The sequence below is a fragment of the Chanodichthys erythropterus genome, chromosome 16 (assembly GCF_024489055.1).
Source record: "Chanodichthys erythropterus isolate Z2021 chromosome 16, ASM2448905v1, whole genome shotgun sequence".
Taxonomy (NCBI): Eukaryota; Metazoa; Chordata; class Actinopteri; order Cypriniformes; family Xenocyprididae; genus Chanodichthys; species Chanodichthys erythropterus.
Genome location: NC_090236.1, coordinates 40,821,164 through 40,843,629, shown reverse-complemented (window position 1 = coordinate 40,843,629; position 22,466 = coordinate 40,821,164). Strand labels below are relative to the sequence as shown.

Genomic DNA, 22,466 nt, shown 5'->3' with positions numbered 1-22,466 from the left:
AGATAAATTGGCATCATGAAGTTCTTCTGTCATGCATGCTGCATACATCCTTCCCAGAGGAACTTAATCAGGGATTGCGTGTTTTCAATATCCTATTATTATTATTATTATTATTATTATAGTTCAGACTACTTTGGTAATGGAGTAGCTGGTGGACTACTGGTTAATGCTGTTAACTTGTGTATTATATTCCAAAAAATGTTTTAAATAATTTATAAAGCAATATATATGTGTATAATATCACTGGGTTAAAACAATCCATTCACTGGATTAAAACAACCCAATCGCTGGGTTAAAACAACCCATTCGCTGGGTTAAAAACAGCCCATTCGCTGGATTAAAACAACCCAATCGCTGGGTTAAAACAATCCATTCGCTGGATTAAAACAACCCAATCGCAGGGTTAAAACAACCCATTCGCTGGGTTAAAACAACCCAATCGCTGGGTTAAAAACAACCCATTCGCTGGGTTAAAACAACCCATTCGCTGGGTTAAAACATCCCATTTGCTGGGTTAAAACAACCCAATCGCTGGGTTAAAACAACCCAATCGCTGGGTTAAAACAACCCATTCGCTGGATTAAAACAACCCAATCACTGGGTTAAAACAGCCCATTCGCTGGGTTAAAACAACCCAATCGCTGGGTTAAAACAACCCATTCGCTGGATTAAAACAACCCAATCGCTGGGTTAAAACAACCCAATCGCTGGGTTAAAAACAACCCATTCGCTGGGTTAAAACAACCCAATCGCTGGGTTAAAACAACCCAATCGCTGGGTTAAAACAACCCAATCGTGGGGTTAAAACAACCCAATCGCTGGGTTAAAACAGCCCATTCGCTGGGTTAAAACAACCCAATCGCTGGGTTAAAACAACCCATTCGCTGGGTTAAAACAACCCAATCGCTGGGTTAAAACAGCCCATTCGCTGGGTTAAAACAACCCAATCACTGGGTTAAAAAACAACCCATTCGCTGGGTTAAAACAACCCAATCGCTTGGTTAAAAATAACCCATTCGCTGGGTTAAAACAACCCAATAGCTGGGTTAAAACAATCCATACGCTGGGTTAAAACAACCCAATCGCTGGGTTAAAACAATCCAATCGCTGGGTTAAAAAAACCCAATCGCTGGGTTAAAACAACCCAATTGCTGGGTTAAATACAACCCATTCGCTGTCCATTTTCAACCCAACTTGTGTTTCTTTTAAACCATAATTTTTTAGAGTATATATATATATATATATATATATATATATATATATATATATATATATATACTTTTATGTTTTAGATGTTGTTTACACTATATATATGTCCATTTTCTATGTTTTAGCATATCTGTCCATACACAGATATCTTACGTAAACATCACTTATGAATACCTGTGATACCAGCGACCAAAAGTATGCTGGTCCTTTCAACAGGGCCATTTCTTTTCTCAATTGATTCTTTTCAAGCAATCTAAACGGTGTAATTTTGGCAAACAGTACTTCAGAAGATAGCGAATAATCTAAAGCAAAGCAACAGTCACTTGAGGACAGAGTTCAGTCAAATGAAACGTCTCCAGGCAGCGTGGCGTAGTCGCAGCCGCAATTATGCATTTTCTGTTTGCATGTTTGTAATTGTTTCTTTTATTTAGCAGCCCTTGAGGTCCTCTGGAGAATCATAAATTGTGTAATTAGGGGCATTGAATGGAAATCCAGAAACATGTTGCCGTCTTCAGTCTGATCTCTCCTGAGTATCTGCAGTCTTTCAAGTCTCGCAGCCCTGAAGCCTTCTAAAGCGTGTTATTCTCCTTTGCGACTGGATGCCTCTGCAAACTGAAGCACATTGTGTAAAAATGTATTTATTTTTTGTTTTGTTCCAGTGATTGCATTGTTCAAAATGTTTTCTCCCTCTCTAGCGTTTGTGTTTGGGTCTATTTCAGTTGGAGGGGGAGGATTTTTCATTAACTTAACTACTTTTGGTAAGTGTCAGAGGCCGGTTTGACTGACAGCTCTGTTCGATTGCACAGTTGGCCAGAGATTACTCCATTCCAGGGTGGGCGTGTCTGAGTGAAATTGATCAAGCCGGTTCCCATCTTCTGCCGCATGGCAGGTGGAAATGGGCTGTGGATAGACAGCGGTCTTCTGGAAATGGGATTGGATTGGGAGTGAACAGGGTGGGGAAGTTCGCATTTGACTGGCAAGGCACTCATCCATTTTTTTCAAACTGGAATTGACCTCATTGATCTAAAATGCTTTGGATTTACAGCTGATTATAGGAGAAAAAGATTGTTTTTAGAAGGAAGTCAGTTTTCAGCTAAAGGATTAGTTCACTTCAGAATACAAAGTTCCTGATAATTTACTCACCCTCATGTCATCCAAGATGTTCATGTCTTTCTTTTTTCAGTTGAAAAGAAATGAAGGACATCATTCCAGGACTTTTCTCCATATAGTGGACTTCACTGGGGTTCAACGGGTTGAAGGTCCAAATGTCAGTTTCAGTGCAGCTTCAAAGAGCTCTACATGATCTCAGACGAGGAATAAGAGTCTCATCTAGAGAAACCATCGGTTGGAATCGCGTTGGAAAGGTCACGTGTGATGTAGGCGGAAGTACTGCGGTAGGGCGAAAAACACCATCTCATTTTCTTCTCCAACTTCAAAATCGTCCGACATCGTTGTTTTACCATCTTTTATTTATTTATTTTTTTGGTAAAGGGAGTTTGACTTAGTCTTTGCACGTTCTTTTTAGACACCGGATCGGTACTTCCACCTACATTGTTTTGCACATTTTCACATGCTGGGATGCGTTTTCCACTTCGGTTGTGACGCAGATCTAGCTTCATGTAACTGTCAGACGAATGCTGTCTGTATAATGTATCAGATCAAATCATAGTGCTGAATTGAGTTTAATGTAGCAGTGCGGTTATTTTCTCTGCTGTGAGGTGTGTGAGACAGCCCTCCATCACCATCTCTCATCTCCGTCCATGAGTATACTCATCTCTCCACTTCTGCTGCTCCAACGTAGCAGATCATCTTTTCCTCCAATCACTCATCATTACAGTACCAGAGTACTAGAAGTGTGGGACTCCTCTTCCTCTCTCTCACTCCATCTGCAGCCTTATAGTTTGCTTCTGATTCCCTCTTCCACTGAGAGAGGAATGAGACTCATGCTCTTTTTCTAGGACATATCACAACTATCTTTTCACTTTCAATCTTCCAATTTCTTTTTCATATTTTTCTTGTCCATGCAGTGATGCAGTAGGGACACGTGTTTCTGTGTTCTGGGGTAATCAGTGCTCGCTGAGCTGTCAGTCCCATGGTTGTAACCCAAGTTTGGTGAGAACAATGTGATTAAACAAGCTTGTTCTCCACCCAGCTAAAACTGTGATTGCACTTGGGCTTTTTGCCCTAAAATGTTAAAATGTTCACAAAGTTAGTTTGTATGGAAGCTTGTTTCCACAACTAAATAAAAATATTTTAAAAAGGTCACTTTTTATCTCAGAATTATCCCAGACTTTTTTTCTCACAATTGTGTGTTTTAAAGTCAGAATTGTGTTATTAGAATTGCCTGATATAAAGTCAGAATTGCATGGTATAAAGTTAAAATTCATGCAATTCTGACTTTATAACTCGCAATTCTGACTTTATATCTCGCAATTCTGACTTTATATCTCGTAATTCTGACTTTATATCTCGCAATTCTGACTTTATATCTCGCAATTCTGACTTTATATCTCGCAATTCTGACTTTATATCTCATAATTCTGACTTTATATCACAATTCTGACTTTATATCTCACAATTCTGACTTTATATCTCGCAATTCTGACTTTATATCTCGCAATTCTGACTTTATATCTCATAATTCTGACTTTATATCACAATTCTGACTTTATATCTCAATTCTGACTTTATATCTCGCAATTCTGACTTTATATCTCGCAATTCTGACTTTATATCTCACAATTCTGACTTTATATCTCATAATTCTGACTTTATATCACAATTCTGACTTTATAACTCGCAATTCTGACTTTATATCTCGCAATTCTGACTTTATATCTCACAATTCTGACTTTATATCACGCAATTCTGACTTTATAACTCGCAATTCTGACTTTATATCACGCAATTCTGACTTTATATCTCAATTCTGACTTTATATCCCACAATTCTGACTTTATATCTCATAATTCTGACTTTATAACTCGCAATTCTGACTTTATATCTCATAATTCTGACTTTATAACTCGCAATTCTGACTTTATATCACAATTCTGACTTTATATCTCAATTCTGACTTTATATCTCGCAATTCTGACTTTATATCTCGCAATTCTGACTTTATATCTCACAATTCTGACTTTATATCTCACAATTCTGACTTTATAACTCGCAATTCTGACTTTATATCTCGCAATTCTGACTTTATATCTCGCAATTCTGACTTTATATCACGCAATTCTGACTTTATAACTCACAATTCTGACTTTATATCTCATAATTCTGACTTTATATCTCACAATTCTGACTTTATATCTCACAATTCTGACTTTATAACTCGCAATTCTGACTTTATATCTCGCAATTCTGACTTTATATCTCACAATTCTGACTTTATATCACGCAATTCTGACTTTATAACTCGCAATTCTGACTTTATATCACGCAATTCTGACTTTATATCACTCAATTCTGACTTTATATCTCACAATTCTGACTTTATATCTCATAATTCTGACTTTATATCTCACAATTCTGACTTTATATCACGCAATTCTGACTTTATAACTCGCAATTCTGACTTTATATCACACAATTCTGACTTTATATCTCACAATTCTGACTTTATATCTCACAATTCTGACTTTATATCTCACAATTCTGACTTTATAACTCACAATTCTGACTATAACTCACAATTCTGACTATAACTCGCAATTCTGACTTTATATCTCACAATTCTGACTATAACTCACAATTCTGACTTTATATCTCGCAATTCTGATGTTATATCTCGCAATTCTGACTTTATATCTCGCAATTCTGACTTTATAACTCGCAATTCTGACGTTATTCTGACTTTATATCTCGCAATTCTGACTTTATATCTCGCAATTCTGACTTTATAACTCGCAATTCTGACTTTATATCACTCAATTCTGACTTTATATCTCACAATTCTGACTTTATATCTCACAATTCTGACTTTATATCTCGCAATTCTGACTTTATATCTCGCAATTCTGACTTTATATCACAATTCTGACTTTATATCTCGCAATTCTGATTTTATATCTCGCAATTGTGACTTTATATCTCGCAATTGTGACTTTATATCTCGCAATTCTGACTTTATAGTTTGCAATTGTGACTTTATATCTCGCAATTCTGACTTTATATCTCGCAATTCTGATTTTATATCTCGCAATTCTGACTTTATATCACACAATTCTGACTTTATATCTCGCAATTCTGATGTTATATCTCGCAATTCTGACTTTATATCACACAATTCTGACTTTATATCTCGCAATTCTGACTTTATATCTCACAATTCTGACTTTATATCTCACAATTCTGACTTTATAACTCACAATTCTGACTATAACTCACAATTCTGACTATAACTCGCAATTCTGACTTTATATCTCACAATTCTGACTTTATAACTCACAATTCTGACTATAACTCACAATTCTGACTATAACTCGCAATTCTGACTTTATATCTCGCAATTCTGACTTTATAACTCGCAATTCTGACGTTATATCTCGCAATTCTGACTTTATAACTCACAATTCTGACTTTATATCACTCAATTCTGACTTTATATCTCACAATTCTGACTTTATATCTCACAATTCTGACTTTATATCTCGCAATTCTGACTTTATATCTCACAATTCTGACTTTATATCTCGCAATTCTGATTTTATAGTTCGCAATTGTGACTTTATATCTCGCAATTCTGACTTTATATCTCGCAATTCTGACTTTATAGTTCGCAATTGTGACTTTATATCTCGCAATTCTGACTTTATATCTCGCAATTCTGATTTTATATCTCGCAATTCTGACTTTATATCACACAATTCTGACTTTATATCTCGCAATTCTGATGTTATATCTCGCAATTCTGACTTTATATCACACAATTCTGACTTTATATCTCGCAATTCTGACTTTATATCTCACAATTCTGACTTTATATCTCACAATTCTGACTTTATAACTCACAATTCTGACTATAACTCACAATTCTGACTATAACTCGCAATTCTGACTTTATATCTCACAATTCTGACTTTATAACTCACAATTCTGACTATAACTCACAATTCTGACTATAACTCGCAATTCTGACTTTATATCTCGCAATTCTGACTTTATAACTCGCAATTCTGACGTTATATCTCGCAATTCTGACTTTATAACTCACAATTCTGACTTTATATCACTCAATTCTGACTTTATATCTCACAATTCTGACTTTATATCTCACAATTCTGACTTTATATCTCGCAATTCTGACTTTATATCACAATTCTGACTTTATATCTCGCAATTCTGATTTTATATCTCGCAATTGTGACTTTATATCTCGCAATTGTGACTTTATATCTCGCAATTCTGACTTTATAGTTTGCAATTGTGACTTTATATCTCGCAATTCTGACTTTATATCTCGCAATTCTGATTTTATATCTCGCAATTCTGACTTTATATCTCGCAATTCTGATGTTATATCTCGCAATTCTGACTTTATATCACACAATTCTGACTTTATATCTCGCAATTCTGACTTTATATCTCACAATTCTGACTTTATATCTCACAATTCTGACTTTATAACTCACAATTCTGACTATAACTCACAATTCTGACTATAACTCGCAATTCTGACTTTATATCTCACAATTCTGACTTTATAACTCACAATTCTGACTATAACTCACAATTCTGACTATAACTCGCAATTCTGACTTTATATCTCGCAATTCTGATGTTATATCTCGCAATTCTGACTTTATATCTCGCAATTCTGACTTTATAACTCGCAATTCTGACGTTATTCTGACTTTATATCTCGCAATTCTGACTTTATATCTCGCAATTCTGACTTTATAACTCGCAATTCTGACGTTATATCTCGCAATTCTGACTTTATAACTCACAATTCTGACTTTATATCACTCAATTCTGACTTTATATCTCACAATTCTGACTTTATATCTCACAATTCTGACTTTATATTTCGCAATTCTGACTTTATATCTCGCAATTCTGACTTTATATCACAATTCTGACTTTATATTTCGCAATTGTGACTTTATATCTCGCAATTCTGACTTTATATCTCGCAATTCTGATGTTATATCTCGCAATTCTGACTTTATATCTCGCAATTCTGACTTTATATCTCGCAATTCTGACTTTATATCTCGCAATTCTGACTTTATATCTCGCAATTCTGACTTTATATCTCGCAATTCTGACTTTATATTTCGCAATTCTGACTTTATATCTCGCAATTCTGACTTTATATCTCGCAATTCTGATTTTATATCTCGCAATTCTGACTTTATATCTCGCAATTCTGACTTTATATCTCGCAATTCTGATTTTATATCTCGCAATTCTGACTTTATATCTCGCAATTCTGATTTTATATCTCGCAATTCTGACTATAACTCGCAATTCTGACATTATAACTCGCAATTCTGACTTTATATCTCGCAATTCTGATTTTATATCTCGCAATTCTGACTTTATATCTCGCAATTCTGACTTTATAACTCACAATTCTGACTTTATATCTCGCAATTATTGTTTTATTTCATGGCGGAAACAAGCTTCCATAAGTTTGAGACATTTTCTATATGGAAATAAACTCTTTTTGTGTGTGTGTGTGTGTGTGTGTGTGTGTGTGTGTGAGAGACAAACTCAGTTGCTGATACTATTATTCTTAAAAATAAAAGTTCTTTATTGGCTTCTTTGTTTTGAAGAAGAACCATTAAAAACCACACAACATTTCCAGTGCACAAAATGTCCTTTATAGTGGGAAAAGGTTCTTTAGATAATTAAAATGTTTTCACACATAGGAAAAAGTAGTTAATTTAAGAACTGTTCACTGAGGGGTTATTTGAGGAACCAAAAATGGTTCTTATGCAAAAAAATGTATTTGTTGGAGTGTATCAACACTTACATCATGGAACTGAAAGAAAAAAAAATATATACCTGGAATTGAACAGCGTCTGCCAAATGCATAAATGCATTAGAATGTTAATGCAAACAAATGATAAAGAGGATTCTTCATAAATGTGCTGCATATTCATCTAAATCTAATCGCACAAATATGTTGCTTAGAAACAGGAGATAAGGTAATATATCACTGACAGGCAGATTCTATTTATGAACGCAGAAACTTTTTAATATATACTGAGTTTGCAAACATTGTCCATGATACTAAATTAATAATATCTGACCTCATTAGTTGTATCAGATGAGATTTAACTGTCCCTAAATGCCAAGTACAAAAATAGATACTTTACATGTCGGTCAGATGGCCTCTTTCTGGACGATTTTTAGCCAGAAAAAGTAAAAAAATGAGTACCAGACCGCGAGACCGTAATAGAATTGGATCAGAGCGGTGTCTGTGTGTGGCCAAAAGCCCATCAGCAAGTAAATCTAAATTTCCCTGAGCTCACACAATGCCATCATCCACCATCATCTTTTCCCTAATATCTCTTTCCCAGCGCTCAGATGGGGCATTCTGCGATTTAACGTTTGCAAGATGTGGCACAATGTTTCTGGAACGTACAACGAAGAAGACAGTACCGACGCTCATTTTTCACCCCACAATCAACTGCAACCGGCAGAGGCGACTCTTCCAGAAACGAGTGCCAGCTGTGCGCCAAAGAACAGCACATCTGCAGAGGGTTAGAGGAAATCCAGACCTCCACTGAGCACTAGCTGGAGAGAAATTTCCTGTGTGATGCACCAACTCCCCACAAAACCCCCAAATAATGCCCTTTTGGAAAGAGGAAAGTCAACCGAATGTTATTGAGCGGTTCACTGTAACACTCACAATGGGAATACTGGCTCCCTGCCCGGTGCTGGGGGAAGGCAAGGACAACACATAGCGTAGATGGTGACAGCTCTCCCCTTTCTTCTCTTTTTCTTCTGGCATGGCAGAATGCAGCGGGCGCACTCTTTCCTGCATGGGTCAACAGTATCGAGCGCTGTAGCGCTGATCAAAGCGGCCGTGATGTGGCCCATGCATGTAATACAATTTAAAGCGCCATACTCACTTTTCAAACTGAATTAGGAAGTTTGATAGCTAATGAAAATTTGAGGCAGGAAATGCTTTGAAAGACTATTGCATTAAAATGCAATGAAAACAAGCACTGAAAGAGGCAGTTGCATGAACAGTTTGATTAAAGTGATATACTCGCAACAAAACAGCATCAGCTACAGTATATTTGCGTTTAGTGTGCAAGCCAAGACTTCCTGACTAAAATAAGTGTGCTTGTAGATTTAGAGTTGCTGATTCATCAATACACAAGTCTGCAAAGTTAGACTTTTCTGTGAGTGATGCTGTAAACATGGTAGAACGGTTTTCTATCAGGCTGATAGACGGGCATCTGTTCCAACAGGCTCTAATTAACGTCTGTCGTCTGTGAAGAACATCTCTACTGTCAAACGCAACAGCTGATCGTGCATGGAGAACTGATGGAAGTGTGGAGTCCTGATGTGTTGGTATTCTGTAAAATCTGCTTTTGTTCCTCTTTTGTAAGTTGCTTTGGATAAATGCGTCTACTAAATGTAGTATTAGACATTATAAAACGTATAGTTCCGGGTCCTCAACACAGCATTCGAGCCATGTTACAACTTCATTCACCATATTACTGAGGAGATTCCTTTCTGAATCATTGTTTTTGAAGCACACTGTAAACCCTAATGCTCAAAATAATTCATTGGTTTGAGTTGGACAAACTCAAATTAAACAAATTAGTTCAATCAAATTAACTTTTATGAGTATTTATAACTTTCTTTTTCTTTTGAGTTCATGAAACTGACATATTTTAAGTAGTCTGAATTTTTTAATTGTTTTGAGTTTTATGAATTTGTTAAATTTACCCGAAACAGGACTGGGATTTATATTTCCCAGCACGCTTTGCGACACTCAAATGGGAGCATACATGGATTTAGTAGTGTTTAATGCTATCCCAATTTCAATAACTTAAAACTTAAAATAAAATTTGATGTAACTGAATACCTCATTTTTTTTTTTGAGTTTTGCCAACTTATTTGGGTTTACAGTGTGTTTTAGACTATTTTATAGCGAAAGGATGACGCTTTGAAATTACTTTATTGTATTAAGTTTTAATGAAATATTGTGCATCTTTGTTTTGTGAAAACAACAACATTGAATAATATTATTCTATTAGGCCAATTTTAAATTATTTTTTAATTTTACTAAATCTAAGCCAGTCAGTAGCACCTTGCTTGAGTTTTTTTTTTTTTTTAGTTTTTATTTAATGATTTTTTTTGTATTATATTTTAGCAATTAAATAAATACATATATATATATATATATATATATAGAAAATGAATGCATTTATTTGAAGCACCTTATAAATTGTATTGTAGTGTACAATAAATGCCACAAAGTTCCATATATTATCTATTTGTTTATTTAAAAAATAAAGTAATTATATGTGTCGTGCTCAAGGGCACCGCCAAACCAACAGATTTTGAAACCTAAGCAGATGTTAAACCACTAGACAGCACCACTATTTAAGGACTAAGATATTACTTTGGGGTGTAATACAGAAAATTGTTTTATGGTTGCAGTTCAGGAAAGCCCCTATTAAAAATGCAAATTCCTGAACCAGTCATTGTGTCCCTGTGTGGCTGATTTTCAATTTTAATAAAGCCGCTTACAATGCTCTAACTGTACAATCTTCAAAAACACCATTCACATGAACACGTCTACAGCAGCCATGACAGCGCTGTTTGTGAGTAAGCCGTCCCTATAGATGTGTTTTGCTGAAGTGGATTAGGATGACGGCCGGACTAATCTAGTTAAACGTGAAGATCCCCTTTGTGAGCTGAAATTCTCCCACACTTCCTGTGGCTCATCCTCTACCACAGTCAAACAATAGTTCAGTGAGGAGCCAGATCATAGTAAACAGAGGACCGTCGCACAATCACATGTTCCCCAAGCGTCTCAATACGTGAGTAAAACCAGCCGGGAGTTTTTCCTCTCTCTCTCTCACTGAGCAACAAATGCGATTTGGTTTCCAAAGAGGGAGTGACAAAGAAAAATAAACTGATATGTATTTGTCCTATTTTTATGAAAAAACAACATCTGTTCAAACAGGTTCAGCAGTCACGGGCTGACATGGGATTTTAAAGGGGTGGTTGATCATGATTTTACTTTTTTAACTTTAGTTAGTGTGTAATGTTGCTGTTTGATCATAATCAACATCTGCAAAGTAACGACACTCAAAGTTCAATGCAAAGAGAAATATTTTCTTTTACAGAAATCGCTGTTTATGGACTACAATGAGCTTCTTCCTGGGTTAGTGACATCACAAACCCTAAAATTTACATAAACCCCGCCCCCGAGAACACTGAACAAAGGGGGCGGGGCCATGTTGGGCTGCTTTAGAGAAGAGGAAGAGTTGTTGTAGTCGAGTGTTGTTGACATGCCGTCATTTTACGCCGGACTGCTTCACAAACGAGGGTCAATTCAACACAAAAGATGAACATGACGACACATGCTAGTGGATGAGTTGAATCAACTCCACAGCAACTACATCAATTTATCCACTAACCATTCAGAAACGTCTAAAAGTTGTAACTTCTTCCTGAGTCTCTCCATCAGTGTCGACTCCGGTTTGAACAATGTAAGGCTGAACACTTTCCTCATTTTGGCTGCGTGAGATTCTCCAGCTTTGTTGTTGTTGAGCTGTTAAAGCTCCGCCCTCTTCTGGAGCAGCAGCTCATTTGCATTTAAAGGGACGCACACACAAACAGGGCAAATTTGACAAGCTATAATAAATGATCTGTGGGGTATTTTGAGCTGAAACTTCACACATTCTAGAGACACCAGAGACTGATATTACATCTTGTGAAAGGGGAATTATAGATCCCATTTAATAGTGATCAAAGTGTACGGTGTGTGACCTTTTAGCTATTCGCTGTCATGTGAGGATGGCACTTGTTGTCCTCTGGACGTATTGTTTTTGCGTTAATGAAAGTAAAGGCCGGGCGCACTGGGAGCTAATGCTAAATGTCAACACTAATCAACCAGGAGGATTACGTGACAAATTAAAATAAACAGCCACTGGGCTACAACTAAGAGTAAAAACGAAGAGTAATTGGAATTTATTTCTGCTGTATTTTATTTTCAGATTGGATTGGAGTGGCTTTGAATTAGCATTCGAGAAATATGTGTCCGAGCTTAAGTGCTTCCCAGTTAAACACATCTGAGAGAGAGAGCGCGCGGTGGGAACGGATCGGTTCCCGGACGGACAGTCGCGCCAACCAGTCACGTGACCCGAATTGAATCTCCCTTTGTCATGTTCACCATATTAAGCAATCATATGACACCAGTAAGCAGGGCAGAAAGGATGACCGGCTGTCACTTAGGACGCCGTGATGGATCACCCCGTGATAATGTGTCATTTTACCAAACCACAAATTAGGCCCGTGTCCATATATTAGCAGATGCTACAATAGGACATATTGATTCATTTTGAAATGCACATTGACATAATCTGAAAAGGTTATATGGTGTGGCGAGGAAGGCTCGAAAGGCCAAACGATGACGGATGGGGTTGTCGGGCACGTGCGCAAACTCTGAACAAATGCAGAAACGCACCAACCCAACAAATTCACTTTTACTCACTCTCTCTGTAACACACACGCGCATCGCAGCGGGTCCCGAGGGTGTTTAGTCTAATTACCCCTCTCAGTCATGCTGTCAGACAGGGGCTTAGGTGTCTCTTAAGAACACAGGAGCCCGAGTCTGGATGGTGCGATATAGATCCACTCAGACCTCCGGAGGGTTCGGACAGCGGCGCTGGAAAGCTGACCCCTGCCCCTCGTAAAAATGGACCCCCTGCACACGCTCACGCCAAATAAACAAACCGTGCTTTACACTTCTTTGCTTAACAAGAAAATTTGCCACCCTTGTGATTTGTCTACTCTATAAACAGTTTTTATCATTGTGTAATGGGGACACAAAAGCCTGTGTAATACTCATTAAACGGAGTAACATTTCTCTGTTCTCAGCGCTGCGGCAGAGAGGCTCGTTCTGACGGGTCCGCGATGGCGAAAGCGATGATTTGTGTGCTGTTTGAACTTCTGTAACGCAATATGATTTGTTTGAAAAACAGTCCGTGATGTTCATCTGTACTGTCTTTCCTGCTGATCGTATTATTGCGGCCCTACAGGCTGCCCATAAATCTGTCCGCCTGCCATACTAATGATGGCTGAAAAATGAGTCTGCGTTCCATATGATCTGTGTGTGTGTGTGTGTGTGTGTTGTATAATGCACAGCAAGACAAAGGAGAGAAAAAGAGAGTGGGGATTGGTTGTAATGGCCATAACATGGAGTGAGAAGAGAGGCAGGAGTGCTTTTAAAAGCTGACCTTCTCTGACCCGTTCTCTCTGGAGAATAGGACATCCGTCTCCGGCACAGCGCGCAGGTCAAAGAGGCCCTGTTTGCTTTACATAAATGCGTTCATAAATAAAAATCGAAACTTTTTGCAGTTACAGCCTCATTACAATGTTTTACTGAATGTTTGTATATTTAGGTCTTAATTCTGCTTATATTAACAGTGCTGTGCATGACATGTAAAATAGACTTACTATATATATATATATATAAAGAAGTCTCTTCTGCTCATCAAGGCTGCATTTATTCGATCAAAATTGCAGAAAAATCAGTAATATTGTGAAATATTATTACAATTTAGAATAATGGTTTTCTATTTTAATATACTTTAAAATATTATTTATTTCTTTGATGCAAAGCTGAATTTTCAGCATCATTACTCCAGTCTTCAGTGTCACATGATCCTTCAGAAATCATTCTGATATGATGATTTATTATCAATGTTGGAAACATTTTTTTTTTCTTTCTTTTTTTGAAGAAATTAATACTTTTATTCAGCAAGGATGTGTTAAATTGATAAAAAAAAAAAAAAAAAAAAAAAAAAATATTTATATTGTTATAAAATATTTATATTTTGAATAAATGCTGTTCTTTTTTAACTTTTTATTCATCAATGAATTCTGAAAAAAAGTATCAAAGGTTAGAAGAAGGTCATGTCAAGAAAAAATTATAGACCTTTTAGAATAAAATTTCAAGTTTTTCAAATTTCAAAATTACAGTTTTTGAAAAGTAATCATTTTTATTTCTGAACAGGAGTGTATATGTTTGCTCAGATGCTCTATTAGATTATTACTAAATAATTCAGTACATCATGAAATCTGAAATTGTCACAATTTTTAATGTTTTGGTGTGATTCATAAACCCTTAAAATATTTCAATAAGTCCAACTTGAGGGTGTTGAAACTTACAGGTCTTCTGATTATTTTTTTTTTACAATTTAAAATTTTACAGTATTTTGAATGTGCAATGCAATATACATCATTGTGGATTGCATAGTGTTCATTGTCATTGTCAGACAGATGCAGCAGTGCAGTTTTACACCCCTAGTAGTCTAAACCCAAGTTTAGGTATAAAACATTTGTGTCCCGAAGCGTCTGTGTGTATGTGGTGCATTTAGAGAAGAAGGAAAAGAGATGCCAAAGCTTCAGGTGAGAAATTAAAAATATTAGCATTTATTACAGCGACATGAAGAACCTCAATGCGTACACCCTTTTTTGCGAGCTCATAGAAATCTGCAGTGTGTGATGAGATGATGGGCACACAGCTTACAAAAGAACAGAGATCATTCACAAGTCAGCCCAAACACATGTACAGAGCCGGGGCAGAACAAAAGACAACAGCTTCGGAAGCAATGTTCGTCATATTAACAACAGTCCACTTCCTTCTAACACGCTTTAGTCACACAAACACCTGCTTTCATTCATTTGGTGAGCAGATACACTATATAGATAGATTTCTTTACTCAGCTGTATTTGCAAAATGGGAAAGTTTATGTTGCAGTAGTAGAAATTGGAGCTTATGTTTTATTAATGGTTATTAATATTGCCATTATGATCATCATCAACATTGTTTCAATGGGATTTTATGCAGTCAGTTTGGCCACATCAGCAAATTTCCTCCCTAGATGTACTTTTCTCATAGAAATGGATGAGATTCTGGCCTTCTGCAATTATTTTAAATATTGAAATCAGTATAAGGTTCATTAACTAATCTCAGGATAGAAGAAATGAATTCATCTGCATAATCACTTGTTTGAGGAAGTGTGTGAAAATAAGCAAAATCAAAGAAAAGTGCAGTTGTAGTGATCATATTGGTAAGATTTACACTTTTAACCATTTTCTTGTTGCTGTTTTAATTTGGGAAACTAAATATGTCAACATTTTAAACACAGTACAAGTTTCAGCATTTATGCAAATTATCCAGCACATAATTTAATGACAGGATGATGGATTTTCCTTAAAAACTGACTGAAGGAAATGTGGCTGCGTGTGCTTAGTTAAAGCCACTCGGAATCTGTGGCCTCAGAATTCTGACATATTTATTTTACTCATAATTACTTTTAAAAGAGTTTAGTCTAGAAGCTTGTTTCTGCCACTAAATAAAAGAATAAAAAAGGTAATTGCGATTTTTATCTCAAAATTCTGACATTTTCTCAGAATTGAAGATATATAAACTCACAATTACATGTTGTAAAGTCAGAATTTCGAGTTATAAAGTCAGAATTTTGAGTTTTAAAGTCAGAATTTTGAGTTATAAATTCAGAAATGTGTGATATAAAGTCAAAATTTTTAGTTTTAGGGCCCTATTTTAACGATCTAAACGCAAAGTGTAAAGCGCACGGCGCAGGTGCACTCAGGGCTAATCCACTTTTGCTATTTTAACGACGGAAAAGCGGTCCGTGCGCCGGGGCGCATTTTTGAAATGGGTTGTCCCTATTCTCTTAATGAGTAATCGGCGTAACGTTCAATAAACCAATCAGAGTGTCATCTCCCATTCCCTTTAAGAGTGAGATGCACTCGCGCCATGGCGGATTGCTATTTACATGGCGGAATTTGTTGGCGGAAAAGCTGAACACTTTTCAAGCGAAGAAACCGATCTGCTCGTGCGCAAAGTTATATATATATATATATATATATATATATATATATATATATATATATATATATATATATATATATATATTACGCAACATTATAAAATACACTGACTTATTAAACACACCGATTCAACTGAGGAGTTCAACGAGTGATGTTTTGCTGAAATTACCTGTTAAGTGGCCAGTCAATCTTTCAGTCGTTGGATGCAGGCTTTCAAATAGCTCCTCGCGATCAGTCAGTTAATATGTGTGTGTATTGGCACGATTGTTCAATTAATTAGCCAATTTCGTTCATCATTATAAGTAGTAATAGGCTGAATTGAAAATAGGTATCCTAATTCTAATACACGCAATGACTATTCATCATTACATTTTTATTTTTATGTAGCCTACGCAATAATATTCTTTTACACTGTAATCCTTTTGTTTTTAATATTTGGCATGTTTGTGTGATGCGTATCCCTGTGTGTAATAAGCAAAGTCAACGCGCACTGTGGACGCGCCCAGAGGCGCAGTTTCTACCAACGCGCTCTAACAAAAAAATATTGCACCATTGACTTTAGACTTTAGACCAGGTTTGAGTTGGTCTATGGCGCATCTATTTTCAGCTCCTTAAAATAGCAATGCGCCGGCAATGCGGCTGAACACACCTCTTTTTTAGACCAGCACACCCATGGGCGCACTAACTGGCGCAAATGCATTTACTAATTTAAGGACGTGGCGCTGAACGGGAAAACGCGAACGGTGCCGGACGCAAACTAGCAAACACACTTGCGCTGCGCCTTGCGTCGCATTGCGCCGGGTGTATTATAGGGCCCATAGTCAGAATTGCATTTTAAAGTCAAAATTGCGAGTTATAAATTCAAAAATGTGTGACAAATTCAGAATTTTGAGTTTTAAAGTCGGAATTTTGAGTTATAGTCAGAATTGCATTTTAAAGTCAAAATTGTGAGTTATGAAGTCAGAAATGTGTGATATAAAGTCAGAATTTTGAGTTTTAAAGTCAGAATTTTGAGTTTTAAAGTCAGAATTTTGAGTTTTAAAGTCAGAATTTCGAGTTTTGAAGCCAGAATTTCGAGTTTTACAGTCAGAAATGCGTTTTAAAGTCAAAATTACGAGTTAAAAATTCAAAAATGTGTGATATAAAGTCAGAATTTCGAGTTTTAAAGTCAGAATTTTGAGTTATAAATCAGAATTGCGAAAAATAACTCACAATTGTGAGTTATAAAGTCAGAATTGCATGATGTAAACTGAGTGATATACATTGCATGAGAAAAAAATTATTTTTCCTCCTCACAACTGTACCTTATAACACAATTGCGAGCTTATATCTCACAATTCTGACTTTATAAGTCGTAATTGTGAGACAAAAAGTCGCAATTACCTTTTTTATTTTTTATTTAATGGCGGTAACAAGCTTCCATAGTTTTGAGTAAAGATATTCAACATATTCGGCAAACAAAAGCAGTGCAGGAAATTTGGAGGGAAAAACTCCTACAGATTCCGAGTAGCTCTTGCGTTGTTACAGTGTTGCGCTGAAGCATCGAAACAAATCATGACATAAAAGAAATGACATCAGGGAATCCCGATCTGAAATATGATTCTCTCTCGGTACCATCCGTTCCTGTATTTCCGTCTCATATATATTTAAATAAAACAGGTCGACTTTGACTTTACAGAACCTCACTAGTACAAAAATATACAGTGCAGCAAATCAGTCTCAGTAAAGTTAGCATGAGGAATTTAGTTCAGCCCAATAGATGTATTAAAACCCTTCCGTCCCTAAACCACGAGCACCCGCGACAGCGCCGCGGATCCAATGCGTTTCCACAAACAGCAGACTAAAACAACGGTAAACATGTCGAGCCTGGCTTTAATATGGAGCTCCAGCTTCTCAGTGACGCGATGATAAATACTATATACATTATACTTCATGATATCATTTCTAAGGGGAGGACGAGAAAAAGAGAGAACTGCACAGTTAATAAGGCATCTAAAGTCAAGCAGCTAAGAGCACCACTTGAGTGAAAACTGCAGTCACTGTCACCTGTCAATCAAAGATGAAGCTTAGGATCCATGCTACATTCCAGAGATGAGTTATTATCGGCAGACGACGGTGATGAACGCCACCACACGGCCGCTTCCTCCTCTTCATACTAAATAAAAGTACATCATTACAAACATTCTAGTTTTTCTTGTGTTTTCTCTTCTTTTTTTAAATCAACACTGTACATTTTATACACTATAGTACAAGTCGCCACACACTACGAGTGTAAACGTAAAGACGATGCGAACGTGCCGCACGCGTTATAATCACGAAAATGAACTTTATTTAAGACATATCTGGAAGTCAAACGGTTTCTTATTCAGATGAGTGAAGAGCAGTTATTTCTCGGCGAAACAGAATATAACGCTCTTATCTTGCCGTCCCGTGCTCACGTGCGCTGGCGCGGCCTCTTTCGTCGCCATCTTTGCCGGAGGAACGCAAACTCCTGTCGTCTTTCCGTCTGAATCCATCGGTGCTCAACCATTGCCTCAGTTATGACAAAATAAATATACTATAAACATCTTCTGTTATGGTACTGTGGCTTATAGTGGACTGATATCCCAAACATGGATGTGAGAAAAACAAACAACAACCCTCGTTTTCATGAACAACAGTCCGACCTTTGATATGCAAAACGTCACCAATGAAATGCACAAGCTGTGAATTCTCCCTAATGTATTATTGTTCCTTTGTTTGTTTAATAACCATACTTCATATCAGATTTGCCGTGGCCTTGTCAAGCGATTGTAGATCAGTCTCGGTGTGTCCCTCTGCTCGTAGGAAGCTCGGACGTGCGTGGACGGAAGCCAGAGTGGTCGTATGCGGGAACTGTACGGTGAAGCTGCTGAAGGGACTGTCGTGGGAGCAGTTGGGAACTCTCTCAGTCTGTGCGCTCTCAGGCGGTTATACCTGCACGTGAGTCCCCTGTGCATGAAAACTCTGGACGGCGGAGAGAATCTTCTTTTGGTGCCCCACCAGAGTCACGCCCATCTTGCTTAACTCGCTGAGGAAGAAGGGACAAAAAAGAAATCATGAAATACTGAATGTGGTTTATTTGTTGTTTGGTTTTAGAAGTGTCAATTAGAGAACAATATATTTTCAACAATATGTTTCACTTTTTTAACTTTAGTTAGTGTGTAATGTTGCTGTTTGATCATAATCAACATCTGCAAAGTTACGACGCTCAAAGTTCAATGCAAAGGAGATATTTCCTTTTACAGAAATCGCTTTTTATGGACTACAACGAGCTTCTTCCTGGGTTTGTGACATCACAAACCCTCAAATTTACATAAACCCCGCCCACGTGAACACTTAACAAAGGGGGCGGGGCCATGTTGGGCTGCTTTAGAGAAGAGGAAGAGTTGTTGTAGTAGAGTGTTGTTGACATGCCGTCATTTTACGCCGGACTGCTTCACAAACGAGGGTCAATTCAACACAAAAGATGAACATGACGGCACATGCTAGTGGATGAGTTGATCAACTCCACAGCAACTACATCAATTTATCCACTAACCATTCAGAAACGTCTAAAAGTTGTAACTTCTTCCTGAGTCTCTCCATCAGTGTCGACTCCGGTTTGAACAATGTAAGGCTGAACACTTTCCTCATTTTGGCTGCGTGAGATTCTCCAGCTTTGTTGTTGTTGAGCTGTTAAAGCTCCGCCCTCTTCTGGAAAGGGGGCGGGAGCAGCAGCTCATTTGCATTTAAAGGGACACACACAAAAATGGCGTGTTTTTGCTCACACCCAAATAGGGGCAAATTTGAATATCTATTATAAATGATCTGTGGAGGATTTTGAGCTGAAACTTCACAGACACATTCTGGGACACCAAATACTTATATTACATCTTGTGAAAGGGGTGTTATAGGTCCTCTTTAAAAGTAAAGGTTCTTTATTTACAAAGAATCTCTAACATTTATCGAACCTTTGCATTGCTCAAAAAGTTCATTACATCGGAAAAGCGTTCTTTAGATTATTACAATGATCTTTACACTAACAAAAAAATGGTTCTTTTAAGAATCGTTCACTGAAAGGTTCTTTGAGGAACCAAAAATTGTTATTTTATAGCATCGCTGTGAACAACAAGAACAAAAAAAAAAAAATTTTGGAATTTGGAATTTTTATGTGTATCAAGTGCATCATTTATGTCTCAGAGAAAGAAACATTCCTGATTATTATCAATGTTGAAAACAGTATTGATACATTAAATCTTAGTCACCCCAAACTTTAAAATAAAATAAAATAAAATAAAATGAAATTCTGGTTTGCCAAGATGTGAGTCTCTCTATAGGTACACAAGCTTACCACATGCTGATGTACAGTATGGAATCTAGAGAAACGTAGCCAGCGCTGGCGAAGTTGTCCTTGTACTGGCCCATATTGATGGCGTCTAGCCATTCATCCACCGTACTCACACTGAACTCTGGGGTGATGGGGTCTTCCCTGGAGAGGAAATTGAATTTGTATCAATTTTGGCATGGTTCAATGCTAAAGAATTGAGATCTGCTCTTGCATAATAAATCGTCTTTGGAATTGTAGGTTATAGTGTTAAGGCTTCAGCTTCAGGCCTACAGTCAACGGAAATCTAATCAAACTGTCATTCGTCTCTGAGTTTAATGATAGTGATTTTTCAGAACCAACAAAGCAAGTTGATCTTCCTCACACTTCCTTGTGAGAGTCGATATCTTGAGCAGTTTCATGAGAAGAGGATAAAAGTTCAGTAGTTGTAGTTGAGGTTAAAACCCATTGTGTTGCCGATCCGTTCTTCGTGACAGACGGGTCAGGATCACACAGTTGATTGACAGATGTGAGGGTCAATTCAATCTCAGACCTGGGATGTATTTAACGCCCTCGTTCTTCTTTGTCCTCTCCGGACACAGAGGGATAAATGACGGCAGGTTGGGCTGCAATCAGAGAGACTGTGATGGGCTTGAGGAAGCGTATATCTCTGCCTCTCTGTCTCCTGATAAACCGCTCTGTCTCATGTCAGGTTTTACAATGGGGGTTCAGCTATCTAGACGACAATGATTTTTTACAAAGCTGGGAGAGGGATGTCTGCGGGAAAAGGTTCAGTGACACTAGGTTTGGTTATATTAGACAATACGAAGTTTATCGGCTTGTCTCACATTAAACGAAAGATTTGAGAGTTTATGGGGCAGACAAAGAAAAGCTGGATTGGATTATTGGAGCTGATAGGGATTTGTTTTTGTGGCTTTTAAATGTTTTATCTGTACGTCACTTTCAAGACAATCCTTTGGTTTAAACTGGCGTTGTTCAGCATGTTTCATGTTTCCACCACTTTATCATTATTAAAACAAGATTTAACATGATTTATTGCACTGTAACCATTACTTAACCCTGGCCTTAATTCAGAGTTAACTATAGTGTGAAAAGCTGAATCTGAATGAAGTGCGGGTTCAAGTCAGTTTCTCACCAGACGGAGCTGTTGGCGAGCTCTTTCAGACTGTTGGGGTTGCGGATGAGTTTGTCAAGAGTGTTGACGATCTGCCCAAACTTGGGCCGTTCGCTTCTGGTCTTCTCCCAGCAGTCCAGCATCAGCTGGTGGAGGACCACGGGGCAGTCCATCGGAGCGGGCAGCCGGTAACCCTCATCTATAGCTTTAATCACCTGAAACAGACACATGCATCAAACAAAATAACACAATGAAAGAACAAAGAACAAAACATTAAAGGTGCCCTAGAATCAAAAATTGAATTTACCTCGGCATAGTTGAATAACAAGAGTTCAGTACATGGAAATGACATACAGTGAGTCTCAAACTCCATTGTTTCCTCCTTCTTATATAAATCTTATATAAACCTCAGAAGAACAGGTGAATCCCAACATAACACTGACTGTTACGTAACAGTCTGGATCATTAATACTGTATGTACGCCCCCAATATTTGCATATGCCAGCTCATGTTCAAGGCATTAGACAAGGGCAGCCAGTATTAACGTCTGGATCTGTGCACAGCTGAATCATCAGACTAGGTAAGCAAGCAAGAACAATAGTGAAAAATGGCAGATGGAGCAATAATAACTGACATGATCCATGATAACATGATATTTTTAGTGATATTTGTGAATTGTCTTTCTAAATGTTTCGTTAGCATGTTGCTAATGTACTGTTAAATGTGGTTAAA

The 22,466-nt window shown here is 37.2% G+C and overlaps 1 protein-coding gene across 2 annotated transcripts in view; it reads right to left on the bottom strand.

The window, feature by feature from the left end:
* epha4b (eph receptor A4b) overlaps positions 1–22,466 on the bottom strand; it is a 179,418-nt gene that overhangs the window by 19,845 nt on the left and 137,107 nt on the right. Inside the window, exons 15-17 of one of the 2 annotated variants that reach the window (XR_010891845.1) lie at positions 21,756–21,949; positions 20,627–20,764; positions 19,032–19,324 (exon numbers count right to left, since the gene is read on the bottom strand). Coding sequence is in view for 1 of the 2 variants with exons in the window: in XM_067361950.1 (XP_067218051.1) it covers positions 19,225–19,324; positions 20,627–20,764; positions 21,756–21,949 (432 nt within the window). In the remaining variant the exon portion in view is untranslated. Of the gene's footprint in view, positions 1–16,370; positions 19,325–20,626; positions 20,765–21,755; positions 21,950–22,466 lie in introns of those variants that run through there. The other variant, XM_067361950.1, reaches the window with a different exon arrangement.